Source organism: Macrosteles quadrilineatus, unplaced genomic scaffold (assembly GCF_028750875.1).
Source record: "Macrosteles quadrilineatus isolate MER2022 unplaced genomic scaffold, UCM_ALF_1.0 Scaffold_9__3_contigs__length_116548681, whole genome shotgun sequence".
Lineage (NCBI taxonomy): Eukaryota > Metazoa > Arthropoda > Insecta > Hemiptera > Cicadellidae > Macrosteles > Macrosteles quadrilineatus.
The window spans coordinates 73,448,812-73,467,876 of record NW_026542602.1 but is presented as its reverse complement, the minus strand read 5'-3'; the positions used below and the strand labels follow the sequence as shown (position 1 = coordinate 73,467,876).

The window sequence follows — 19,065 nt, the reverse complement described above, 5'->3', positions numbered from 1 at the left end:
GCTTGATGACAAACCCAAATACTAAGGATTTACAATTTACTCATCCGTGCCAATGAGTGTTCATGCTGGAATATACCAAAAGTTGTATAGAATATCTTTAATCATAAATGTGTTTTTCTGTGCAGTTTGTGAGATCAACTGCAGGGCCAGCTACGGGAGAGGATAATGTTTGAGTTGGAGTAACGGCCATCCTTGGACTTCTATGTCAACGATCGCTCAAGCAGCTTCGGCAATCTGAGCACACCAGTTCACCCAAAGGGCTTGCATCTAAGCTGTCAAGGCAGGATATCTGTACTGAGTGCAATACTTGTAAAATCGTGGTTCTAAGTTATCGTTTTGTTCTTGTCATTACGCTATAGTCCTCTTTGGAGAAAATGATGAGGTTGAAAAAATCAAATCAGTAGACTCTTTTTAGTCCAGCCTTCCTTCATAAATTCCTGAACCCATGGAGCATAAGGAACACTTTTTCCAGCTTCAAAAAAATGCCGTTCGCCCCCTCAACTAGAATTAGATTGTTCCTTCTATGGAAGTAATGTAAACTAATTGTAAGCATCATTTATATTAGACGTAAAAGAAATGTTCAAATTGTGACATCAGTAGAACCACTAAGTCTTTTATATTTATTTAGACAATTTGAATCTGTGTTTTTTTTTTTAAGTATACTTAATTAGTGTAAGTACAAAATACTGCTGCATCAGCTGGCCAGTTTTCAGTCCGGTCAAGAGCCCATTCGCTAGCCAGACTAAAAAGAGTCTACCTAACTTTGTTACATTTAGTTTGAACTTTTTTAACTATTTTCAAATTTGTATTAACATCTTGGTTAACATATGCCATTTTATGAATGTAAATTCAGTCCCACTATTACATCAACCACTATGCCATCACCGCCTATATCTTTAGTTATAGTGTAACGGATAGTTTTCATGCTTGGGGTTTTAGATCAAAGGCGGTCTATTTTAGAGTACCGTACAGGTTCAATAATTATGGGAGACTGTACTAATTACCATGGAATTTCTTCATAGCTTTTTGTTTTGTTTCCACAATTTTGGTAGATTAGCTCTGCAAGTGTCATAGTGTTTACTCTTTAATATTGAATTATCTTGTACTTTTACTTACACAACATTATAACAAAAGTAGCTTAAATTTTAAGATATAACTACTGTAGTTTACAACCATTAATTTAAAAAATCTGTTTTTGTTTTTATTACCATACTTAAAAATATAAGTAGTTTTTCAAACATGCATGATGGCCATTCTTAAGCAACAGAATAATAATCCCAAAGTAGGTAGTTTATTCCGTTTACCTATTCTTTATACTTTAACTCAAAATTCTGCAAAATTCAATTACAACTGATGTCTATTTGAGTTCATTTGTATCAATGCCTATATTTAAGGTTTAGGGGAAAATAAGACCACTAAAAGAATGATAATAGTAGTCCCCTATTAAGATGTATGGAGTAAAAGACTTTTACTCCATACATATTGGTCCCCTAGCACAGACAAGGGAAACAAAATTTATTTCCTTAGTCAATGCCTATAGCTATGATATGACACTCTTCTTGATAAGTTGAAACCTCTAATGGGCTTAAACATAGTGTAAGATCTTATCCATCAATCCATCCATAATCTACTTCTGGAAGTTAGTCGAGATTGAGGAAACCACAAAAACAAAAATAGATTCGTGTTATTCCCTAGTAAAATCATAAGAACAAAGACTAGACCATGTTCAGTAGGATTGATGGCATAATGGTTGGCGTGATTAAAGAATCCTTAAAAGTTATACATGAGTTGTAAATTTTTATTTGGAGTTTATTATGTCTGCAATGTTAGCAGGCATAAATGATGTTCTTTGTGTATTTGTACAACTTGCCAACATTTTACAGTCTCATAATGTCCAGAGAATACAAAAATGAGGTATGAAAAAAATATTTGTAAAAAATAAGATTGATATTGTTTGTTAAGTAAAAATGTATAGGTACGCTTGTTATGTTTATTGACGTTAGGAACTTAATGTAATGCATATTAGTTGACTGAAGCTTTCTGGATTAACTTGATTAGTTTGCAATACTAAAATAGAATCCCTACATGCAAAAGGATTTGACTCATGTTGAGTTAGAAATGAAATGAAGTAGTTTCATTAGATCATGGAGTAATGAGTATCAAATATAGCTAATAAACATCATTAAGTAAACCAAATTTTTAATCCACACAATAAAATTAATATTCAAACAAGTTTTTTACATTATTAAAGTTTGCGAGAATAATAAATTTAAACACTTCCATTAATTGAATTGAATTGAATTTTTTTTTAAACCCTATTTGATTGAGGTTATATTTACTATTTCCACAATCAAAAATTTCCAAACACACCTTTACAGCTAATGAAGTTGATTCATAATAACCAACAAAATCTAAAAATTCTAAATCATAATCTCATTTAAGAGAGTAGAATAAAATCACTGCCTTTTCCAGACCATGAGTCTTAATAAATGACAGACGTTTTTATAAGAATGACAAACAGAAGTTTTCATTAATTTTTCTCCTCCAAGTGAATCAGATACTTTGCAGAATCAAAAAATAACACATTTAAAAATGTGCTTGTGATAAAATAATACATGTTTTCTAAAAAAAATGTTGTTTTAATGATGACATGTACTTGAAATAGATTAACAAAAGGAAAATCTAAAACAATATAATATTGAATATACTTTGAACAATTTTGATTTTCCTTGAGATAGTACATCAACCAAATTTATTGTAAAGTAGACATGCATTTTCAGTGGCTGCTGTAGTGAAAAACACAGAAAATATTGTGATATATTTTAAGAGCATAGTTGAGTGTTCTGCTTTGATTTTAAACTGTTATGTGATTAAATATATAATTTTTATACAAGACATAATTTGTCTTATTTTTCCTCCCACTTTTTAGTGAGTCCACCAGAGGGGAACTTTCAATGAAGGAATCACCGGGAAAGTGGTCCAAATCCTTCAAACATATATATGCTGGGGATTGAACCTGATACTCTGGCAATAAGGTCTGAGACGCTAGCCACTAAGCCTACACACTCAAACTTACTCTTATAATATCTATTTACAGTAGGTAATTAAAAGTTGTTTTTTTTAGTTATCAACTATCTCAGATTCTTATCTACCATCTAACAGCAACCACCAAGTCCACCATCCTTTCTCAGTGATTTAGGCTACGGCCACACGGGCGTTTTTTCACGCGGTAAAATGTCGCTTATTTTCACGCTGCTTGAATTCCCGCTGTTGTATGACACACGTGCGTTTTTTTCACGCAGTAAAATGTAGCTTATTCTCACCCTAGTTGAAGTCCAGGAACGGGAAAATGCACTCGGAACCCGCAGTTGATTGACAAATTCACGTAATTATGTTGTATGTCTTCCTAATGACCGACATAGTAATCTTGTTTCTGACTAGTGAACAAAAATATGAATGGTATATTAATTTTGGTATTTTAAAATTATTTTATTTTGCTAACCTTTCATTTAATTATTTACATTTAGTATAAAAAAAAATATAATATTAATGTCTATATGAAAACAACACTAAAATTATTTTATTTTAACATTTAGTATAAAAAATGAATATTCTACTACATAAATGCCTCTTTACATTTTTTAGTCCAACCAAACGCCTTTCCTTTTAGTAACAAATTATTAAGTGGTCCAGTAAGGTCGACCTATGTTTAAGATCCTACTGTGTAATTGGTTAGACCCAAAAATATTTTACGCTATCCTGGAAAAAATTAGATACATTTATCTTTATTTTACTTGCTAGGACGACTTGATCAGAGCTGCGTGTTGCTCCCGCCCGTGTGGCCAGGACAGAGCGTGAAAACAAGCTTCAAAAATGCACCCCAGCCCATTCTTCTGCGGGCCCGCAGCGGGTGATTTTGCAGACGCACCTACTCCGCGTGAAAACACACTCCGGGTGGCATACCTCATTACATTTAATGCTGCCCATATTTCTCGCGTTTTTTCACGCTGCGTTCTTGCGTGAAAAAACGCCCATGTGGCCGTAGCCTGAGTCAGAATAATCTTCATTCTCTACTAGATCTCAGGTCACAAAGGTTGGAGTTGGAAGTGGAGGTTGGAATTGTGAGAATCATGTTAATTTACTTGTGAACACTGATCACTCGGAATTGTGAGAACGCTGTTTAGTTTACCCTTCAGTATTCAATAGTCAATGGTTTATCTGTGATGAACACTGACAATTTGGAATCGTGAAAACTCTCTGGAACACTGATCACTCGGAATTGTGAGAACACTGTTTAGTTTAACTTACCCTTCAGTATTCAACAGTCAATCAGTCAATGGTTTATCTGTGAACACTGACCATTTGGAACTGTCAGAACTCTGTTTAGTTTACCTGTGAACACTTGGTTGGGAGGAGAGGAAGTAAAGTTTAAGCACACTGAAGATACTCAATGTACTCAGTAGTGCCTAACTCCCGCAGACTCAATGTCCCCAGACTACCACTAAAATACCCCCTCTCTCCCAAGATACTAGCCTGGAACTTTTTAGCACATAATTCAGGCTAGGCCTTTTTAGCTACCGTATGCCACCAGGGCTTACCCTCTTATTGCCTTCTGAAGGCTAAGGCCGATCGAGATCGACGTTAGCCCGAACCAAACAGTACACAGTCCAAGCTGGCGGTCTTCATCATTCTGTGGAAAAAGGCCCCGGTGTACCCATGACCCGACAAAAACTGGGTCACAAAATACTCTCGTTCCACTCATGGTCGGATGCTAGGACAAGGAATGAGCCTGGTTGTCCAACGCCTCTAGACACGCCATCCCATATTCCCACTGCCAGTGGTTGAAACTGTGGTCGCGTTCTTCTCTGGCAGTTGTCTCACTGCCTACTTCAGGTCTCCGAGTCTCCGAAGGTAGATCGCAAGTCGCTCCCTCGCGAGATGAAAAGATGGTGATGACACAGGAAATCACCAAGACTATAAAGGCTCGGGGACTGTGTGGTGGGCAGATGGAACTCACAAGGCTCCTTGATGCTGAATGCAGGAAAGCCGATCGCAGAAGACATGCCTCTCCAGAACATATGGGCCCAGACCTCAGCACCGTACAAGAGCACTGATTGGACAGCAGCTGTGGCAATTGTAAGAGCAGGGACCAACAACATTTGGCATAAGCCTACTAAAGGCAGCTACCTTGGCTAAAGCTTACCTTAGCGGCTTTTTCAACGGTTTGTTTGATCTGTTCGTTGAAAGACATCTTGTTGTCAATCAAACACCGAGGTATTTGGCATACGGCTTGGCCTCCAGCTGGACATGGCCCACTTGCTCAGTCAGGATGGTAGGAATTCTCTTTTGGTTAAGACCACAATCTCAGTCTTTCCGGCCGCTAGCAACAAGCTGTGGTCCTGCATCCACTCATTGACTGGGAGTATCACTACTGCAAGTTTTAGCTCTGCCTCTTCGAAGTTTCTGTCTGCATCGTCAGCGTAGCCTTCGAGGTGGGTCTCATAGCGTATTTAGAGTCTTCACAGACTGTCGTAAGACACGCACCAAAGATCGGGCCCTAGGACCGATCCCTGTGCAGCCCCAGAAGTGATGGGGATCCGACGGTGACCTTCAGTCGTGTCAAAAAGCAATACACAGTTCGAGAGGTAGGACCCAATCTTTCGCAAGAGGTAGGGTAGTGAACACTAGTCACTCAGAATTGTGATTTTTGTTAGATTGTTGATACTTTGAAATTGTGGGAGCTTGGAATTAAAATATATATATTTAGTCATAGGAGATCTTTTAGCTCAGAACTATGTTTAAAGTACTAGGTACTAGGAAACAAAATTAAATTTACTCAGAATTTATGGGTTGATCCTTTGAAACTGCCATTTGAAGTGCATGGCTCACCAGAGCTCCGGACTGCACGATGAATGTGGAATGGAGTATTACCGTAGCAAGTCTAACTCAACAAAAGCGGCTGAAATTGAAATCGATACCTAGAATGTGCTGCAACCAGGAAATTAAGTGTGCAAATTATTATTTATTTAGGAAGAAAATTTGCCTGTTATTTAAGTTCAATTATAGAACTTCGATCCTAATACTAAATGTTTTCTCCACTGTGTGGGGTAAAATCTAACTTCCTAAATTAATATCTCAAGAACAAGGGAACAGTGCATAAAAATGGACTGCAAAAGAGACTTTTTATGACTATTAGGCTATGAAGCAAAGTGTTAGTGCCCTACCCATTTAATTTTCAAAGGTTTTAGCAGATTAAAAATTCACAGAAAGTAAATAAAAAAAATGTCTTATAAAACTTAAAATATATATTTACGCTTATACTGTTACTCACAAGATGGTAAATATACAAAAAATATGGTAAGTGGTGATCAATTTCAATTGGACACTCCAATTATCATCAGACCCAATAGGCGAATGACATAATCGATTACCAATTACTAACCGTCTTTTTTGTATATTTACCATCTTGTGAGTAACAGTATAAGCGTAAATATATGTTTTAAGTGTTATAAGACGTTTCTTTTATTTACTTTCCGTAAATTTAATAGGTAACACGTACAATTAATTACGTAATTAATGCTGATCAAGAAGTTATTCTGATTAAAAAGGCAAACATGAATTTAAACAATTAATAATGTCAAAATCAACTTAAGCTTTAACAAATCAATAGCAGTTGAGTCGATGAGCTGTTAAAAACGTAGAACGTAGAAACGTACGTAGAAACGTAGAAAATATTAGAATATCTTATATTGAATTGTAAAACAATAGTTTTTAATTTTTTGCTTGAATTTTAAGATGACTTAAAACAATTACTTAAATTAGACTTAAAATAATTTTAACTGAATTAAATTTGAGCTGTACTATCATGGTAAGTGGATGCATGTTAGATAACCTTACAATGGATTCCTTATAAAACCAAACTAATCAGATAGGCTGCATGCCACATACAACAGTGGCTAGGTCCAACTATAACTTAATTAGGGCATATATTTAACTACCGGTACTTATAATGTATCATCCTTCTAAAAAATTTACATTACAAACAGTTACTAGCAATGATTTATTTTATAAAACAAAAAGATCTCTTGCATTTACAAAAATATTAGAAAATCTCATAGCCATTTCGTTTGTTCGTTGTTGTATTTATTTTTATCATTCTGAATTTTATTTATTATTATTTTTTAAATATTTATACACTGTTGTTATAGTCATTGATAATGTTGTTATTTATGTTAGTATTTAGGGCATGGCATGAAAGTGAGGTGAAAAGACATTAGAAGAAACCAACTAAAGTTATTTACAAGTACATGAACTGCTTCAATGTAAATTGTGTAAACTGTATTGAAGCATGTAAATAAAATAAAATAGCACTACCATTTTATTGATTGTAGGCACTGTAATAAATTTACCATATGTGCCATCTGAAAACTTACCAACTTCTCACATATTGGGAGTTGTGTCCATGAGGGTGACCTCCTTATCTTCATCTTCCTCTTCCTCCAAGTCTATGGCCTTCTATGACTCAGCATGTCCATATTGGAACATTGCCAGCCTTTCACTATCCACACCAACTATTGAGGTTGAGCACAACTGGCAAGTCACCAGTTTACAAGTTTATGCTACAAATAATGCATCTGTCGACCTAGATGTGGTATAAATAGATCTCATCTTCACAATTTTGAATTTTACTGGTTGATGAAACTAGAACCAAATTGAAATTCGGATTTCAATAAAATTTGTAATGGAAAAGTAGTGATTTATAAATTAAGGTTTTTTTTGGTTCTGAAAATAAACATGTTGACATTGCTGTGTTTTTTACTATCCTCCACTGAGAACAATAAGTATTTTAATCCCTCCAATTATCTCTACACGAATACTGTCAATTTAAAATTGTAGGATCCAATACGAGAGAGTTTATATGAATTAAATGTTTTGTTTATTCTTCTGAAAAAACAAAATACCCCCGCCGCAGCAAACCTGCAGACTAAGCGAATTTCCATTAACCTGATTAGATTCACACTAAAATGCCTCCATAAAAATAGCACATTCATTTCCTATTTAAATAGAATAAGTTTAACGAGTACTTAGGTTTGCTGCAACAGGGAGGGTAAACAAGATTTTTTTTATAAAATGATAATAGTTTAGTAAGAAATAAAAGTATTTTCCAAAATCGATCAAAATATGTTCATAAACAAGCAAACTACAACAGTTGACTTATTCTCCATAAGAATAACATGGGAATTTTAAAATTACAATTTTTTGAATTTTCTCCGTAACAATTAGGCGCATAAAAACGCTTCAATATACTAAATTATTTGTTTTTTTAAGCTCTACAAAATGGTTTGAAAATAAATTGTGAAATTTTGTGTTTTTTTGGGTCAAAAATGGGAAAAACCTATTTTTACCCCATAAAACCCCCATAAACCCCCGTTCCCATAGTCCGATCATGCTGGTTCGCGAGCTCATTCAATTTTATCCCGCCTTACACCTTCAAACCAAATTTTATACAAAATCAGACAAAAATTACTCAAGTTATCGTGCGGATGGACACATATATATATATATACAGGGTGAATTTTAAATGAGTTCCCCCCCTACTTTTTTCTACATTTCTTAAGATATCATCTCCGGACCACGTCAGATCATTGTTGAATAGTAAGTACTTCATTTTGACTAGGTATACATTTTTGGCCGCCATATTGGATACAAAGTTTTTTTTTCAAATGTAAAGGTAGGGTTGTGACCCATTATTTCAAACTAGAATTTTACGCTGATTACAATGCCGCAATTAGTTTTTAAAAATCTTGATTCGTTCTAAAGTTATGAGGACTTTTTATAACTTTATTTTTAGCGCATTTTAACATTGTGCATTTACAAACTAAGACCATAATCTCAAAATAGTGCTAGATAAAGATAAGTATACACCACCATTCATTGTCGACATATTTTCACTTGGTTATGACGGATGTAGTTTTTTCAGCCGCCATCTTGGATCCGCCATTTTGAAATGTGATCAATTAATTTAAATATGAAGGTGGTGTTGTGACCCATCATTTTGAACTACTTTTTTATACTGGACTCAATGCTGCAATCCGTTTTTGGTTATCAAGCTTTCATGATGAAATATTAAAATACTCTTATTTAAAATTTCAATATTTCAAAATCCAAAGATGCAAATGAAAAACGGATTGCGGCATTGAGTTCAACATAAAAAAGTAGTTCAAAATGGTGGGTCACAACACCACCTTCATATTTAAATTAATTGATCACATTTCAAAATGGCGGATCCAAGATGGCGGCTGAAAAAACTACATCCGTCATAACCAAGTGAAAATATGTCGACAATGAATGGTGGTGTATACTTATCTTTATCTAGCACTATTTTGAGATTATGGTCTTAGTTTGTAAATGCACAATGTTAAAATGCGCTAAAAATAAAGTTATAAAAAGTCCTCATAACTTTAGAACGAATCAAGATTTTTAAAAACTAATTGCGGCATTGTAATCAGCGTAAAATTCTAGTTTAAAATAATGGGTCACAACCCTACCTTTACATTTGAAAAAAAAACTTTGTATCCAATATGGCGGATCCAAGATGGCGGCCAAAAATGTATACCCAGTCAAAATGAAGTACTTACTACTAAACAATGATCTGACGTGGTCCGGAGATGATATCTTAAGAAATGTAGAATAAAGTAGGGGGGGAACTCATTTAAAATTCACCCTGTATATATCTATATATAGATATATAAAAATTTGAACGAATGGTGTTTTTGGCCTCTGGGGACATCAAAATGAAAAAGTAAATCGGTCCCGGGCTTAGGTCTTACCATGAGACCTACGGTAATTAGCTACTTCCCTATAGGGAAATTCGCTAACATTTAATTCATATAAACTCTCTCGTATTTGAACTCTTCTTATTTGTTTTATCACTTTCTAAATACAGTGTGTAATGTTTTATGTACAATGTGTAAGGCAGCATTTTTTTTATGGGTGGCACCATTGCAATAGTGGTAAAAGTTATACGGTACTGCTGTTGTTGTTTCAAACTACCACATCTCAGCTACGCCACGAAAACCGATGGAATCATATCGTCTCGTTACGGTAATAATGTTCCCTCAAAAGAAGAGTGACGTCACGCCCCCCACTCCTTCTCTAAAGAGGTTCTCATCAGTTCCTGGAAGAGGAAAACGAGGCGCTATACTATGCCAGTATGCTATGCCAGTAGACCATCTTTACATGAAGCTGTAGCGTGTAGCGCCAATCTGCTGGTAGCACAACATCCATTCAATTACTGTACCAACATCAATTTTTGTTTACTCCAAAAATGTATGTAACTTTGACATCAGAATTAGAATTCATCTAAAGTAGACCATCTTTACATGAAGCTGTAGCGTGTAGCGCCAATCTGCTGGTAGCACAACATCCATTCAATTACTGTACCAACATCAATTTTTGTTTACTCCAAAAATGTATGTAACTTTGACATCAGAATTAGAATTCATCTACCTTTACCAATTGGCAAAGGTTAACAGGCAACATTATTTTCATATTTCAAAATGCAAACAAGATGTTATTAGGTTAGGCCTACTGTAGTTTTAATTTGTTGATAGGCTAGCTGTAAAATTTGTAGGTTCAATAAAACAACAATTATGTACATAAATTTTTATTAAATCAAAAGTTAGAGATTTACAACTTGAATCAATTGAAGAATGCTTCATGAAAATGGAAGTAAAATAAATAAAAACAATGAGTTAAACTCCCATACAATGTTACACATTTCTCATAATTAACATTTAGTATTATGAAGCTGTAAATTAGTAGTAAAACAAAAAGAAAATGCTAGTATATACAATTATGTTGTTGGATTACAAATATTTTAGATGATTTATCAGCAAACACAGTAAACCTTTTATTTTAACTTTGTGCAGCCCTAACCTTAGACAAGAACGTTTTAAATAGAGACACCATGAGCTTATATTAGCCTACAATTTTCAATAAAATATATAATATTTATGGAACTTAAGACAATTTGTAATTAGGTTCTGATATCTCAGAATTGATAACGATCAACTCAGGTGGCCCCAACTACCTATACGTTATAACTTAAAGGGTGAAACTTTCTAAACAGCCTAGGCCTCACAAAAAAAAAATTATTGATAAGGTACGGTACACAATAGTAATAAAATGATATTTGGTCAAGTAATAGTATGTTTTAAATGGACGCCAACAAACACTTAGTACACATAAGTCAGAGAAAAATTAAGAAAAGTGACAAATTATGGCTTATTAAGTCTTTTATATAGTTATCAAAGCTTATGTACAGTTGGAAAATGTTGGAGTGACAAGGAAACAGAGAAAAACTTATCCGCCCATTTAGAACAAAATTAATAGTTAAATCCATGTAGCGCAAAATTTAATTTAATTCAAATCTGTTAACTTTTGGGTTAGTATATAGGCTACTTTTACAATTAATTAATGAATAAACACGAATTTCAAGAGAATAGCTATTACCAAAGTAACCAAAGTCAGTCTTACAGGTTCTTTTAACAACAGGATCTTCCACCCAAGCAAGGCACATTCCCTAAACCTATGGTCGAATTGGGATTTAATTAATAAAATACAAAATTATGAAAATGATTTCAATTGTTTGATAAATATTAGAATTTTGAGTAGGCTAATCATACAGTACCTTCCTATTCATCTGCAGTTTTTCGCTAAATATACTTAATAATTAGGCCTAATCACATGTTAAATACCTTTTGTTAGTAACATTATTGAGGTGAAAATCTGAATCTTTAATTGTCTGGGTAGCCAAGTGGTTATGGGCTAGTAGCCTACTCGCCGTCAAATCTAAAAGTCACTGGGGAGATCGTTTCCATACCCAGATGCCATTTATTTATAATTGAGCTATGAACTAATAATGCTAACTAACAAAAAGGTCGATGTTAGATAGTAACATGACCTGGGACGGTTTCCTTTTGAAAACATAAAATACTTTCCATTGATGTATAAAACACACAAAAATAAATCAAAAAGTCTTGCTTGTTTGAATTTGCATGTTAACATTTTAGCATATAGGCCTATTATAGGCATCCTACATAATTTAAGCTAGGGGCCTATCTTTCCAAAAGCTTTATGATAAGAAGCTTTGACAAAAACTAAGTTACAAACCTGAACAAATAAAAGTAAGAATGTTTACTTTTTTCTTCAAAATAAAAGATTGGAGACGAGCAGTTGTTCAAAGCATCAGCAGTGTGGAAAAGATAAAAATTAATATTAAAACTTTTTATTATTTACCAATTTCCCTGAATGGGGAAGCACTGGGTATATTTTTAAATGCCCAAGTTAATGGAGAAGGTTACCAGTAGTGTAGAATGGGATGAGATGCCTTGTGTAGCATTGACTGACTAAGTTTAGTACAGATCACTCACAGTTCCCGAGCTCACTCAGCAGATGTTTGATGCTAAAAACATGATGGCCGCTTGCGACCCTCGTCATGGCAGATACCTCACCGTGGCTGCCATCTTCCGAGGCCGCATGTCCATGAAAGAGGTGGACGAACAAATGTTAAACATCCAAAACAAGAACTCCAGCTACTTTGTGGAATGGATTCCCAACATTGTGAAAACAGCTGTGTGCGACATTCCACCCAGAGGCTTGAAGATGTCGGCCACGTTTATTGGAAACTCAACGGCCATTCAGGAGCTGTTTAAGAGGATTTCAGAACAGTTCACGGCCATGTTCAGACGCAAAGCTTTCCTCCATTGGTACACGGGAGAAGGTATGGATGAAATGGAGTTAACCGAGGCAGAATCCAACATGAACGACCTGGTGTCCGAGTATCAACAGTATCAGGAAGCGACAGCAGATGAAGAAGAATTCGACGAAGAAGAGGGTGAAGTTGAAATCGATGGAAACTAGTTTTAAACTCACTCACACATTTGCCATTTAGTAATCATTCCGCTTAAATAATTAGGAGTTAATCAATTTCTTTAACCAGAACCATTTATTCCCAAATAGGGGGTAGAGGGTAACCTGGTTGACCCATTATCGGGGCAAATTTGGTACTGTATCTAACAAGTTGTATTTTTCCTGGAGTTACTAAGTAAACTTAGGCCTTGTAATAAAAAATCGGGCAAATAAAATTAAAAAAGATAAATTTCTTGACAAATTCTTAAAAGTTTATAGCTTACTGTAACCATAACCTTCAATATAAAAAAAGGCCTGGAGAAGGGTGTATAAGATAAAAATAGGCTACTGAATTTGTTTTAGTACAAAAGTGGCACTAGGCTAAGTTTAGTTAGTAAAAATTATCCTTGAAATAGGTTTTTTTTAGATTAAGTTTATTTTACTTACCGGTAGTTATTATTGAGACTATGGAGAGCTTTGTACCATGAACTACAGTAACTTACGTAGGCTACTAGACAAAGTGGTTTGGGTCTATGATCTATTAGATACCCTACCGTAGGCTACCATACTGGGGATTAAAAAAAGATGCACTAGACCATCTGCCTTTGTTGACAAGCTCTAAGTTATTTAATAAGCCTACCGTATGATCTCTTTTGAAGGATGAGTTTTTTTTTTAAGTTAGCACAGCTAAGTTTTAAACCCCTATTAACAAATTAAGTTACAATTGCGGTTTGGTATGATTTAGGCTGATGATTTTTGTTTAAAGCTTAGAATTGGTTGACAATTTGTTGAATTCGCTACCAAGGTTAGGCATAGCCGATATATAAACAAACAAAGAAAAATAGCCTACAAGAATTTGTTTACATTAATTTGGGTTTTTATTTTGAACTATACCAATTTACAAATAACATGCCATAACTTAGTGTTAATATAATTAAGAAAACATAGTCCAAACCTTATTAAATAAAAAAAAGAACTAGATACACACTTTGAACCGATACTTATGATAACTTCTTTGCCTTTTGATACAAAGTGTCTACAACCTTTCCCATACTATTGATGGTTTCTAGAGCCATTTCATAGGTTTTGTCCACAACTGTTTCTTCAAAGACTATAAGCACACCCTCACCTTGATCTAGGATTCCGTTGAACTTCTTGTCCAAAATCATCTGTGAAAGCTTCTTTTCTACTTGCAGCTTGGGTAGTTTGATGGACTGAGCCACAAAATCAACTTGCACACGGGAGTATGGCTCTATTATACGGCACAGATTTTGCTCCAGCATTTTGTCGTATAGTGTTCCCAAGTGAGCTCGAACGATGACATCTTCTTCTAATTCTTTCTTGAAGTTCTTTAGAGTAAGTTGAAAATCTGCTAATGACCTTTTGTGACTTGCTTGGGCCACACTCTTCATAGCTTCAATATCTTTACCAGCATATTTCACGGCCAGCTTACCACTGATGATTTGCTGTACATCTTCTGGAGTGTTCAGCATGATTTTTGACAGCAACATGTATTTGAGGGCTGTCAACGCTTTGGGAGACTCAATGCTGTCATAGCCTTCAAATGCTTCGTAAAAGTATGAGTAGGCTGTTTTGAAGTCCTGTTCGTCTGCTGCATGAAGGATTCCTGATTGTAAATCTAAAGCTGATTGCATCTTAGGTGGGCAGTAAATGGAGTTGGCTGTAGTTCGGGCAGAGGTAAGAGCAGCTCTTGCTTTAGACAGATTGCTGAGAGCATGGTATGTCTTGCTTTCAAGTAATAAAACTTCAACAAGCAAGTTTTTGTCATCAAGTTTCTTAAGCTCTTTAAGCAATGTAGAACCTAACTGCAACGCCTCAGTGTACATGCCTGTGTCGAAATACAAAGCAATGAGCCTAGCTTCCAGGGACTGCCTGAGGAAAGTCCTTCGTTCTTCTTTAGCCCATTCAATGCACTCCTTGCACAACTGCACCTCAATTCCAATTCCAGCTTCTAAATCAAGAAAGAAATCAACCAAAGATCGCACTAATTTAGCAGCTTTAGCTTTACTTATCATGCTGAGAAAGGGTCTCGTCTGCTTGATGAGCTCTGCAAGTTCTTTAGCTTTACCTTCATTTTTGTATTTCTCGCCGAGTTGAAGTATTCCCTGTTCTTTCGCACGAATCTGTTCTTCATTACCGTCATCACTAGGGTCATTGTGAGGAATTTTGAGTAAATCTTGACTACTTTGTTGTGAAATGGATCGCTCGAATAACATCGCGCCCGCCATGTTCGATTGGAGACTACGGAGAACGGAGCAGAAATTGAAACAGCGACAGCGAGAAATTAACGCTAGGTCATCGTCACCGTGATTGTCCGACGTTTGAAAGACTTCGGCAGGAATATCCATAGAGAACAAATATTTGTACTATATAAAGTATTATAATTGAATATAGCAAATTAGATAATTTTTATTGAGTAGGCAGAGCTATTAATAGTTTCTATACTGCCTTGTTTTATTATTAGATTTTATTATTTATTTATTTATTAGATTTTATTACCGGTATTTATTTATTTATTATGTTTTATTTTTTATTCCAACGGTCAACACAATTACTTAATTAGATACATCAATATGCAATCTTAGACGAAACTTATGTAAATATAATATTGACTATATAGTCAATAAAGATAATAATAATAGGCAGTAATACAATGCAATAAATAACAAATAACACTGTATTGTTGTGTAATGCCTTTGACTATCAGTATCCAATTCCAATAGTCAATAGTAATGCCATGATAAACGCTAAAAGACTCATTATGCTTTTAGTAAATCTACTACGAAATTTTACTTTTTCCTACAGTTACCTTACAATGTACACGTTCTCTCACTGATCTGAGAAAGCAAAGTAGCCAATTCGACCATCAGTGAGACAATGTTAACATTGTCTCACTCTAATTACTTTGTCTTACTCCAGATTTGCAACATGAAGGCACGTAATAGTGAGCGCGTAACATGCAGGCAACTTCGTATCCGCGCGAAATACGTTGGCAGCACTGGCTGTAAATCAGCTGGTCAGCTGTTGTACTGTTGTATTTGTCACTTCACATTAAATGATACGCAGAGGATACGCGTCCGGTAACCGGGCGTGGATTAGGCGTCCGGCAGTTACTGTCATAACCTAACCTAACCAACCAAACTTGCTGATAGTGAAAAAAATCAAATGAAGGTTCAATTCTCTTCATAACATAAAATTATAAATGCCAAAAATTCTAACAAAAGATGTACAGTTAAGAAGAAATTACATTCAAAGCAAAATCTGTGACAAAAAGTTAAAGTTACCGACGGGTTTCGAACCGGGGACCTCTCGCATATCAGTCGAACACTCTATCCACTACACCACGAACACTGATGGCCGAACATCGTATCATTGTGGTAATGGCGTTCCAGGACCCCCTACCGGACGCCTAATCCACGTCTGGTTACCGGACGCCTAATCCACGTCTGGTTACCGGACGCGTATCCTCTGTGTAAATCATATATTAAAAGTTCACTTCTGTGTAAAAATAGGTTATGTTTCTTCACAAATTTATTTGTTTTATGGTAACTGTAGGAAAAGTATAATGTGCAACTAGAGTTCAAAGTACAATTATTGCCTCACTCGAGAAACCATTCCTCACTCGCCTACGGCTCGTGAGTAAGGATTTCTCTCGAGTGAGTCAATTGCTCACTTTTCTCACTAGTTGCATAAATAACTATTTCCCATACAACACCGCAGATTTTCAATAAAATGTTGATTAATAAGGTTCCGCTTGTCCTCTTTTTCAAGTCTACCTTGTGCCAAGGGTTTCTTTTTCTCTATTGGGGTTTTTTATGCTGTACTTCTAGCGAATTTCCCTATAGGGAATAAGCTATTACCGTAGGTCTCATGGTAAGACTTGGTCCTGGGACAGATTTACTTTTTCATTTTTATGTCCCTAGAAGCCAAAAACACCATCCGTTCAAATTCATATATATATATATGTATATATATATATATATATATATATATATATATATATATATATATATATGTGTGTGTCCGTTAGCACGATAACTCGAGCAAAAATGATCCAATTTCGATGAAATTTGGTACCAACATGTGAACGTGTAAACCTACGTTTATTAAAACGAGTTCGCGAACCAGCATATAATCGCCGGACCATGGGAACGGGGTTTTATGGGGGGATTTATGGGGTAAAAATTGGGTTTTCTCATTTTTGACCCTCAAAACATAAAATTTCCCAAATTTCCTCTAGACCATTTTGAAGAGCTTCAAAAAACAAATAATTCAGTATATTGAAGTGTTTTTGTATGGTTATTGGTTACGGAGAAAATTAATTGTAAATTCAAAATTCCCATGTTATTCTTTAAGGAGAATAAGTAAACTATTGTAGTTTGCTTGTTTATGGATATATTTTAATCAAATTTGGCAACTTTGTTTATTTCATACTAAGCTATCAACATTTGAAATAAAAACACACCTCATAATACCTTCCCTGTAGCAGCAAACCTATAGGTACTCATTAAAATTAATGTTATTTAAATAGGAAATAAATCTGACAATTTTCAGGGTATATTTTAGTATAAATCGAGCCAGGTGAATGGAAATTCACTTAGTCTGCAGGTTTGCGGCGGCGGGGGTATTTGTCCATACAATATCTATCTAATATAAAATTCTCGTGTCACAGTGTTTGTCTGCAAACTCCTCCGGAACGACTTCACCGATCGTTATGAAATTTGGTGTGTAAATTCTGTAGGTATGCGAATCGGACGTAAACTATTTCCCGTTTCGAAATTCTTAAAAGGGCTCCGCCCCAGAGGCTCTGGAGTTTCCCATGTTAACCTTATGAGAAATGGAATTAATGAATCTTAACAGCTGTTTCAATTAAACAAGTTGGTTCTGTTCTATGAAGTTCAATAGGCGAGTGAGCGTAGCGAACGAGCTAACCTGAAGGCAAGTGAGCGCAGCGAACGAGCTCCAACCTAAAGGTGAGTGAGCGTAGCGAACGAACTTCAACCTGGAGGCGAGTTAGCGTAGCGAACGAGCTATCCTGAAGGCAAGTGAGCGCAGCGAACGAGCTCCAACCTAAAGGTGAGTGAGCGTAGCGAACGAGCTCCAACCCAAAGGTGAGTGAGCGTAGCGAACGAACTTCAACCAGGACGTGATTGAGCGATGCGAACGAGATCATCTTGAGATTAAACGTAACGGTACTTTCTTTCCATCGGTCTGTTTTAGGGGAAACCTATAACTTAGGCGATACGAAGTTCGCCGGGTCAGCTAGTATATATATATAATCCAATATGTATGTTTGTTTGTCCTTTATGGACTCCGAAACCGCTCGACAGATTGTAATGAAACTTTCAGGTACTATTAAGCATTATTCAAGGATGGTTTGTATGAAGTTTGGTGCAGATCCGCCAAAAGGGCTCCGCCCGAGTGGCTCTGGAGGTTCCCATGTTAACCTTATGAGTATTCATATTTAAATTGAATTAAAGAATCTTAACAGCTGGTTCAACTAAACAATTTGATTCTGTGATTTTCAATAGCATTAAAAAGTTAATATGTTTACCATCAGGGTGCAGCACTATTTTTTGGTAATTTATGACAACAGCTAATTTGCAGCCGAAAGGTGAGTGAGCGTAGCGAACGAACTTCAACCTGGAGGCGAGTTAGCGTAACGAACGAGCTAACCTGAAGGCAAGTGAGCGCAGCGAACGAGCTCCAACCTAAAGGTGAGTGAGCTTAGCGAACGAACTTCAACCAGGACGTGATTGAGCCATGCGAACGAGCTCATCTTGAAAATGAACGAGCATTTGACATAAAACCACATTAGGACAGGACGATGTCTGTCGGGCCAGCTAGTGATTGAATAAAAACATGGGAAAATTGCCATTGACTGGGCGATTTATGCAGTAAAGTCAAGTAAAGTGCTCAATATTATGTTCAAAACAAGTCTCAAATTACACATCACATGTATGTTTACAACACAAATTACAAATCACAGCAATGGTATGACAGAAGTGCAGGGGATAGATTTCTTCCTCTAATCCCGTCTAAATTTTGCGAACGGAACAACAGGATAACAAAATAAGGCAAAAAAAGGTCAGGGCCGTATTTAGAATCGATGAGGCCCCCGGCGGCTCTCAC

General features: G+C 35.7%; 3 protein-coding genes across 6 annotated transcripts in view; 2 read left to right on the top strand and 1 right to left on the bottom strand.

The window, feature by feature from the left end:
- Positions 1–1,132, top strand: part of LOC129004136 (calcitonin gene-related peptide type 1 receptor) — a 235,507-nt gene extending 234,375 nt beyond the window's left edge. For all 4 annotated transcript variants that reach the window (XM_054432572.1, XM_054432573.1, XM_054432569.1 and 1 more), the window contains one exon: positions 126–1,132. In XM_054432572.1, the coding sequence (XP_054288547.1) occupies positions 126–173 (48 nt within the window). In that variant the 3' untranslated portion in view covers positions 174–1,132. The remainder of the gene's footprint in view (positions 1–125) is intronic.
- Positions 1,133–12,424: 11,292 nt separating this feature from the next.
- On the top strand, positions 12,425–13,504 carry LOC129004138 (tubulin beta chain). The gene has a single exon (XM_054432575.1). It carries the CDS (start codon positions 12,457–12,459, stop codon positions 12,922–12,924), a length of 468 nt encoding a protein of 155 aa, XP_054288550.1. The 5' UTR covers positions 12,425–12,456; the 3' UTR covers positions 12,925–13,504.
- Positions 13,505–13,767: 263 nt separating this feature from the next.
- On the bottom strand, positions 13,768–15,199 carry LOC129004137 (26S proteasome non-ATPase regulatory subunit 11). Its single transcript, XM_054432574.1, has one exon. It carries the CDS (start codon positions 15,159–15,161, stop codon positions 13,914–13,916), a length of 1,248 nt encoding a protein of 415 aa, XP_054288549.1. The 5' UTR covers positions 15,162–15,199; the 3' UTR covers positions 13,768–13,913.
- Positions 15,200–19,065: the final 3,866 nt, after the last annotated feature.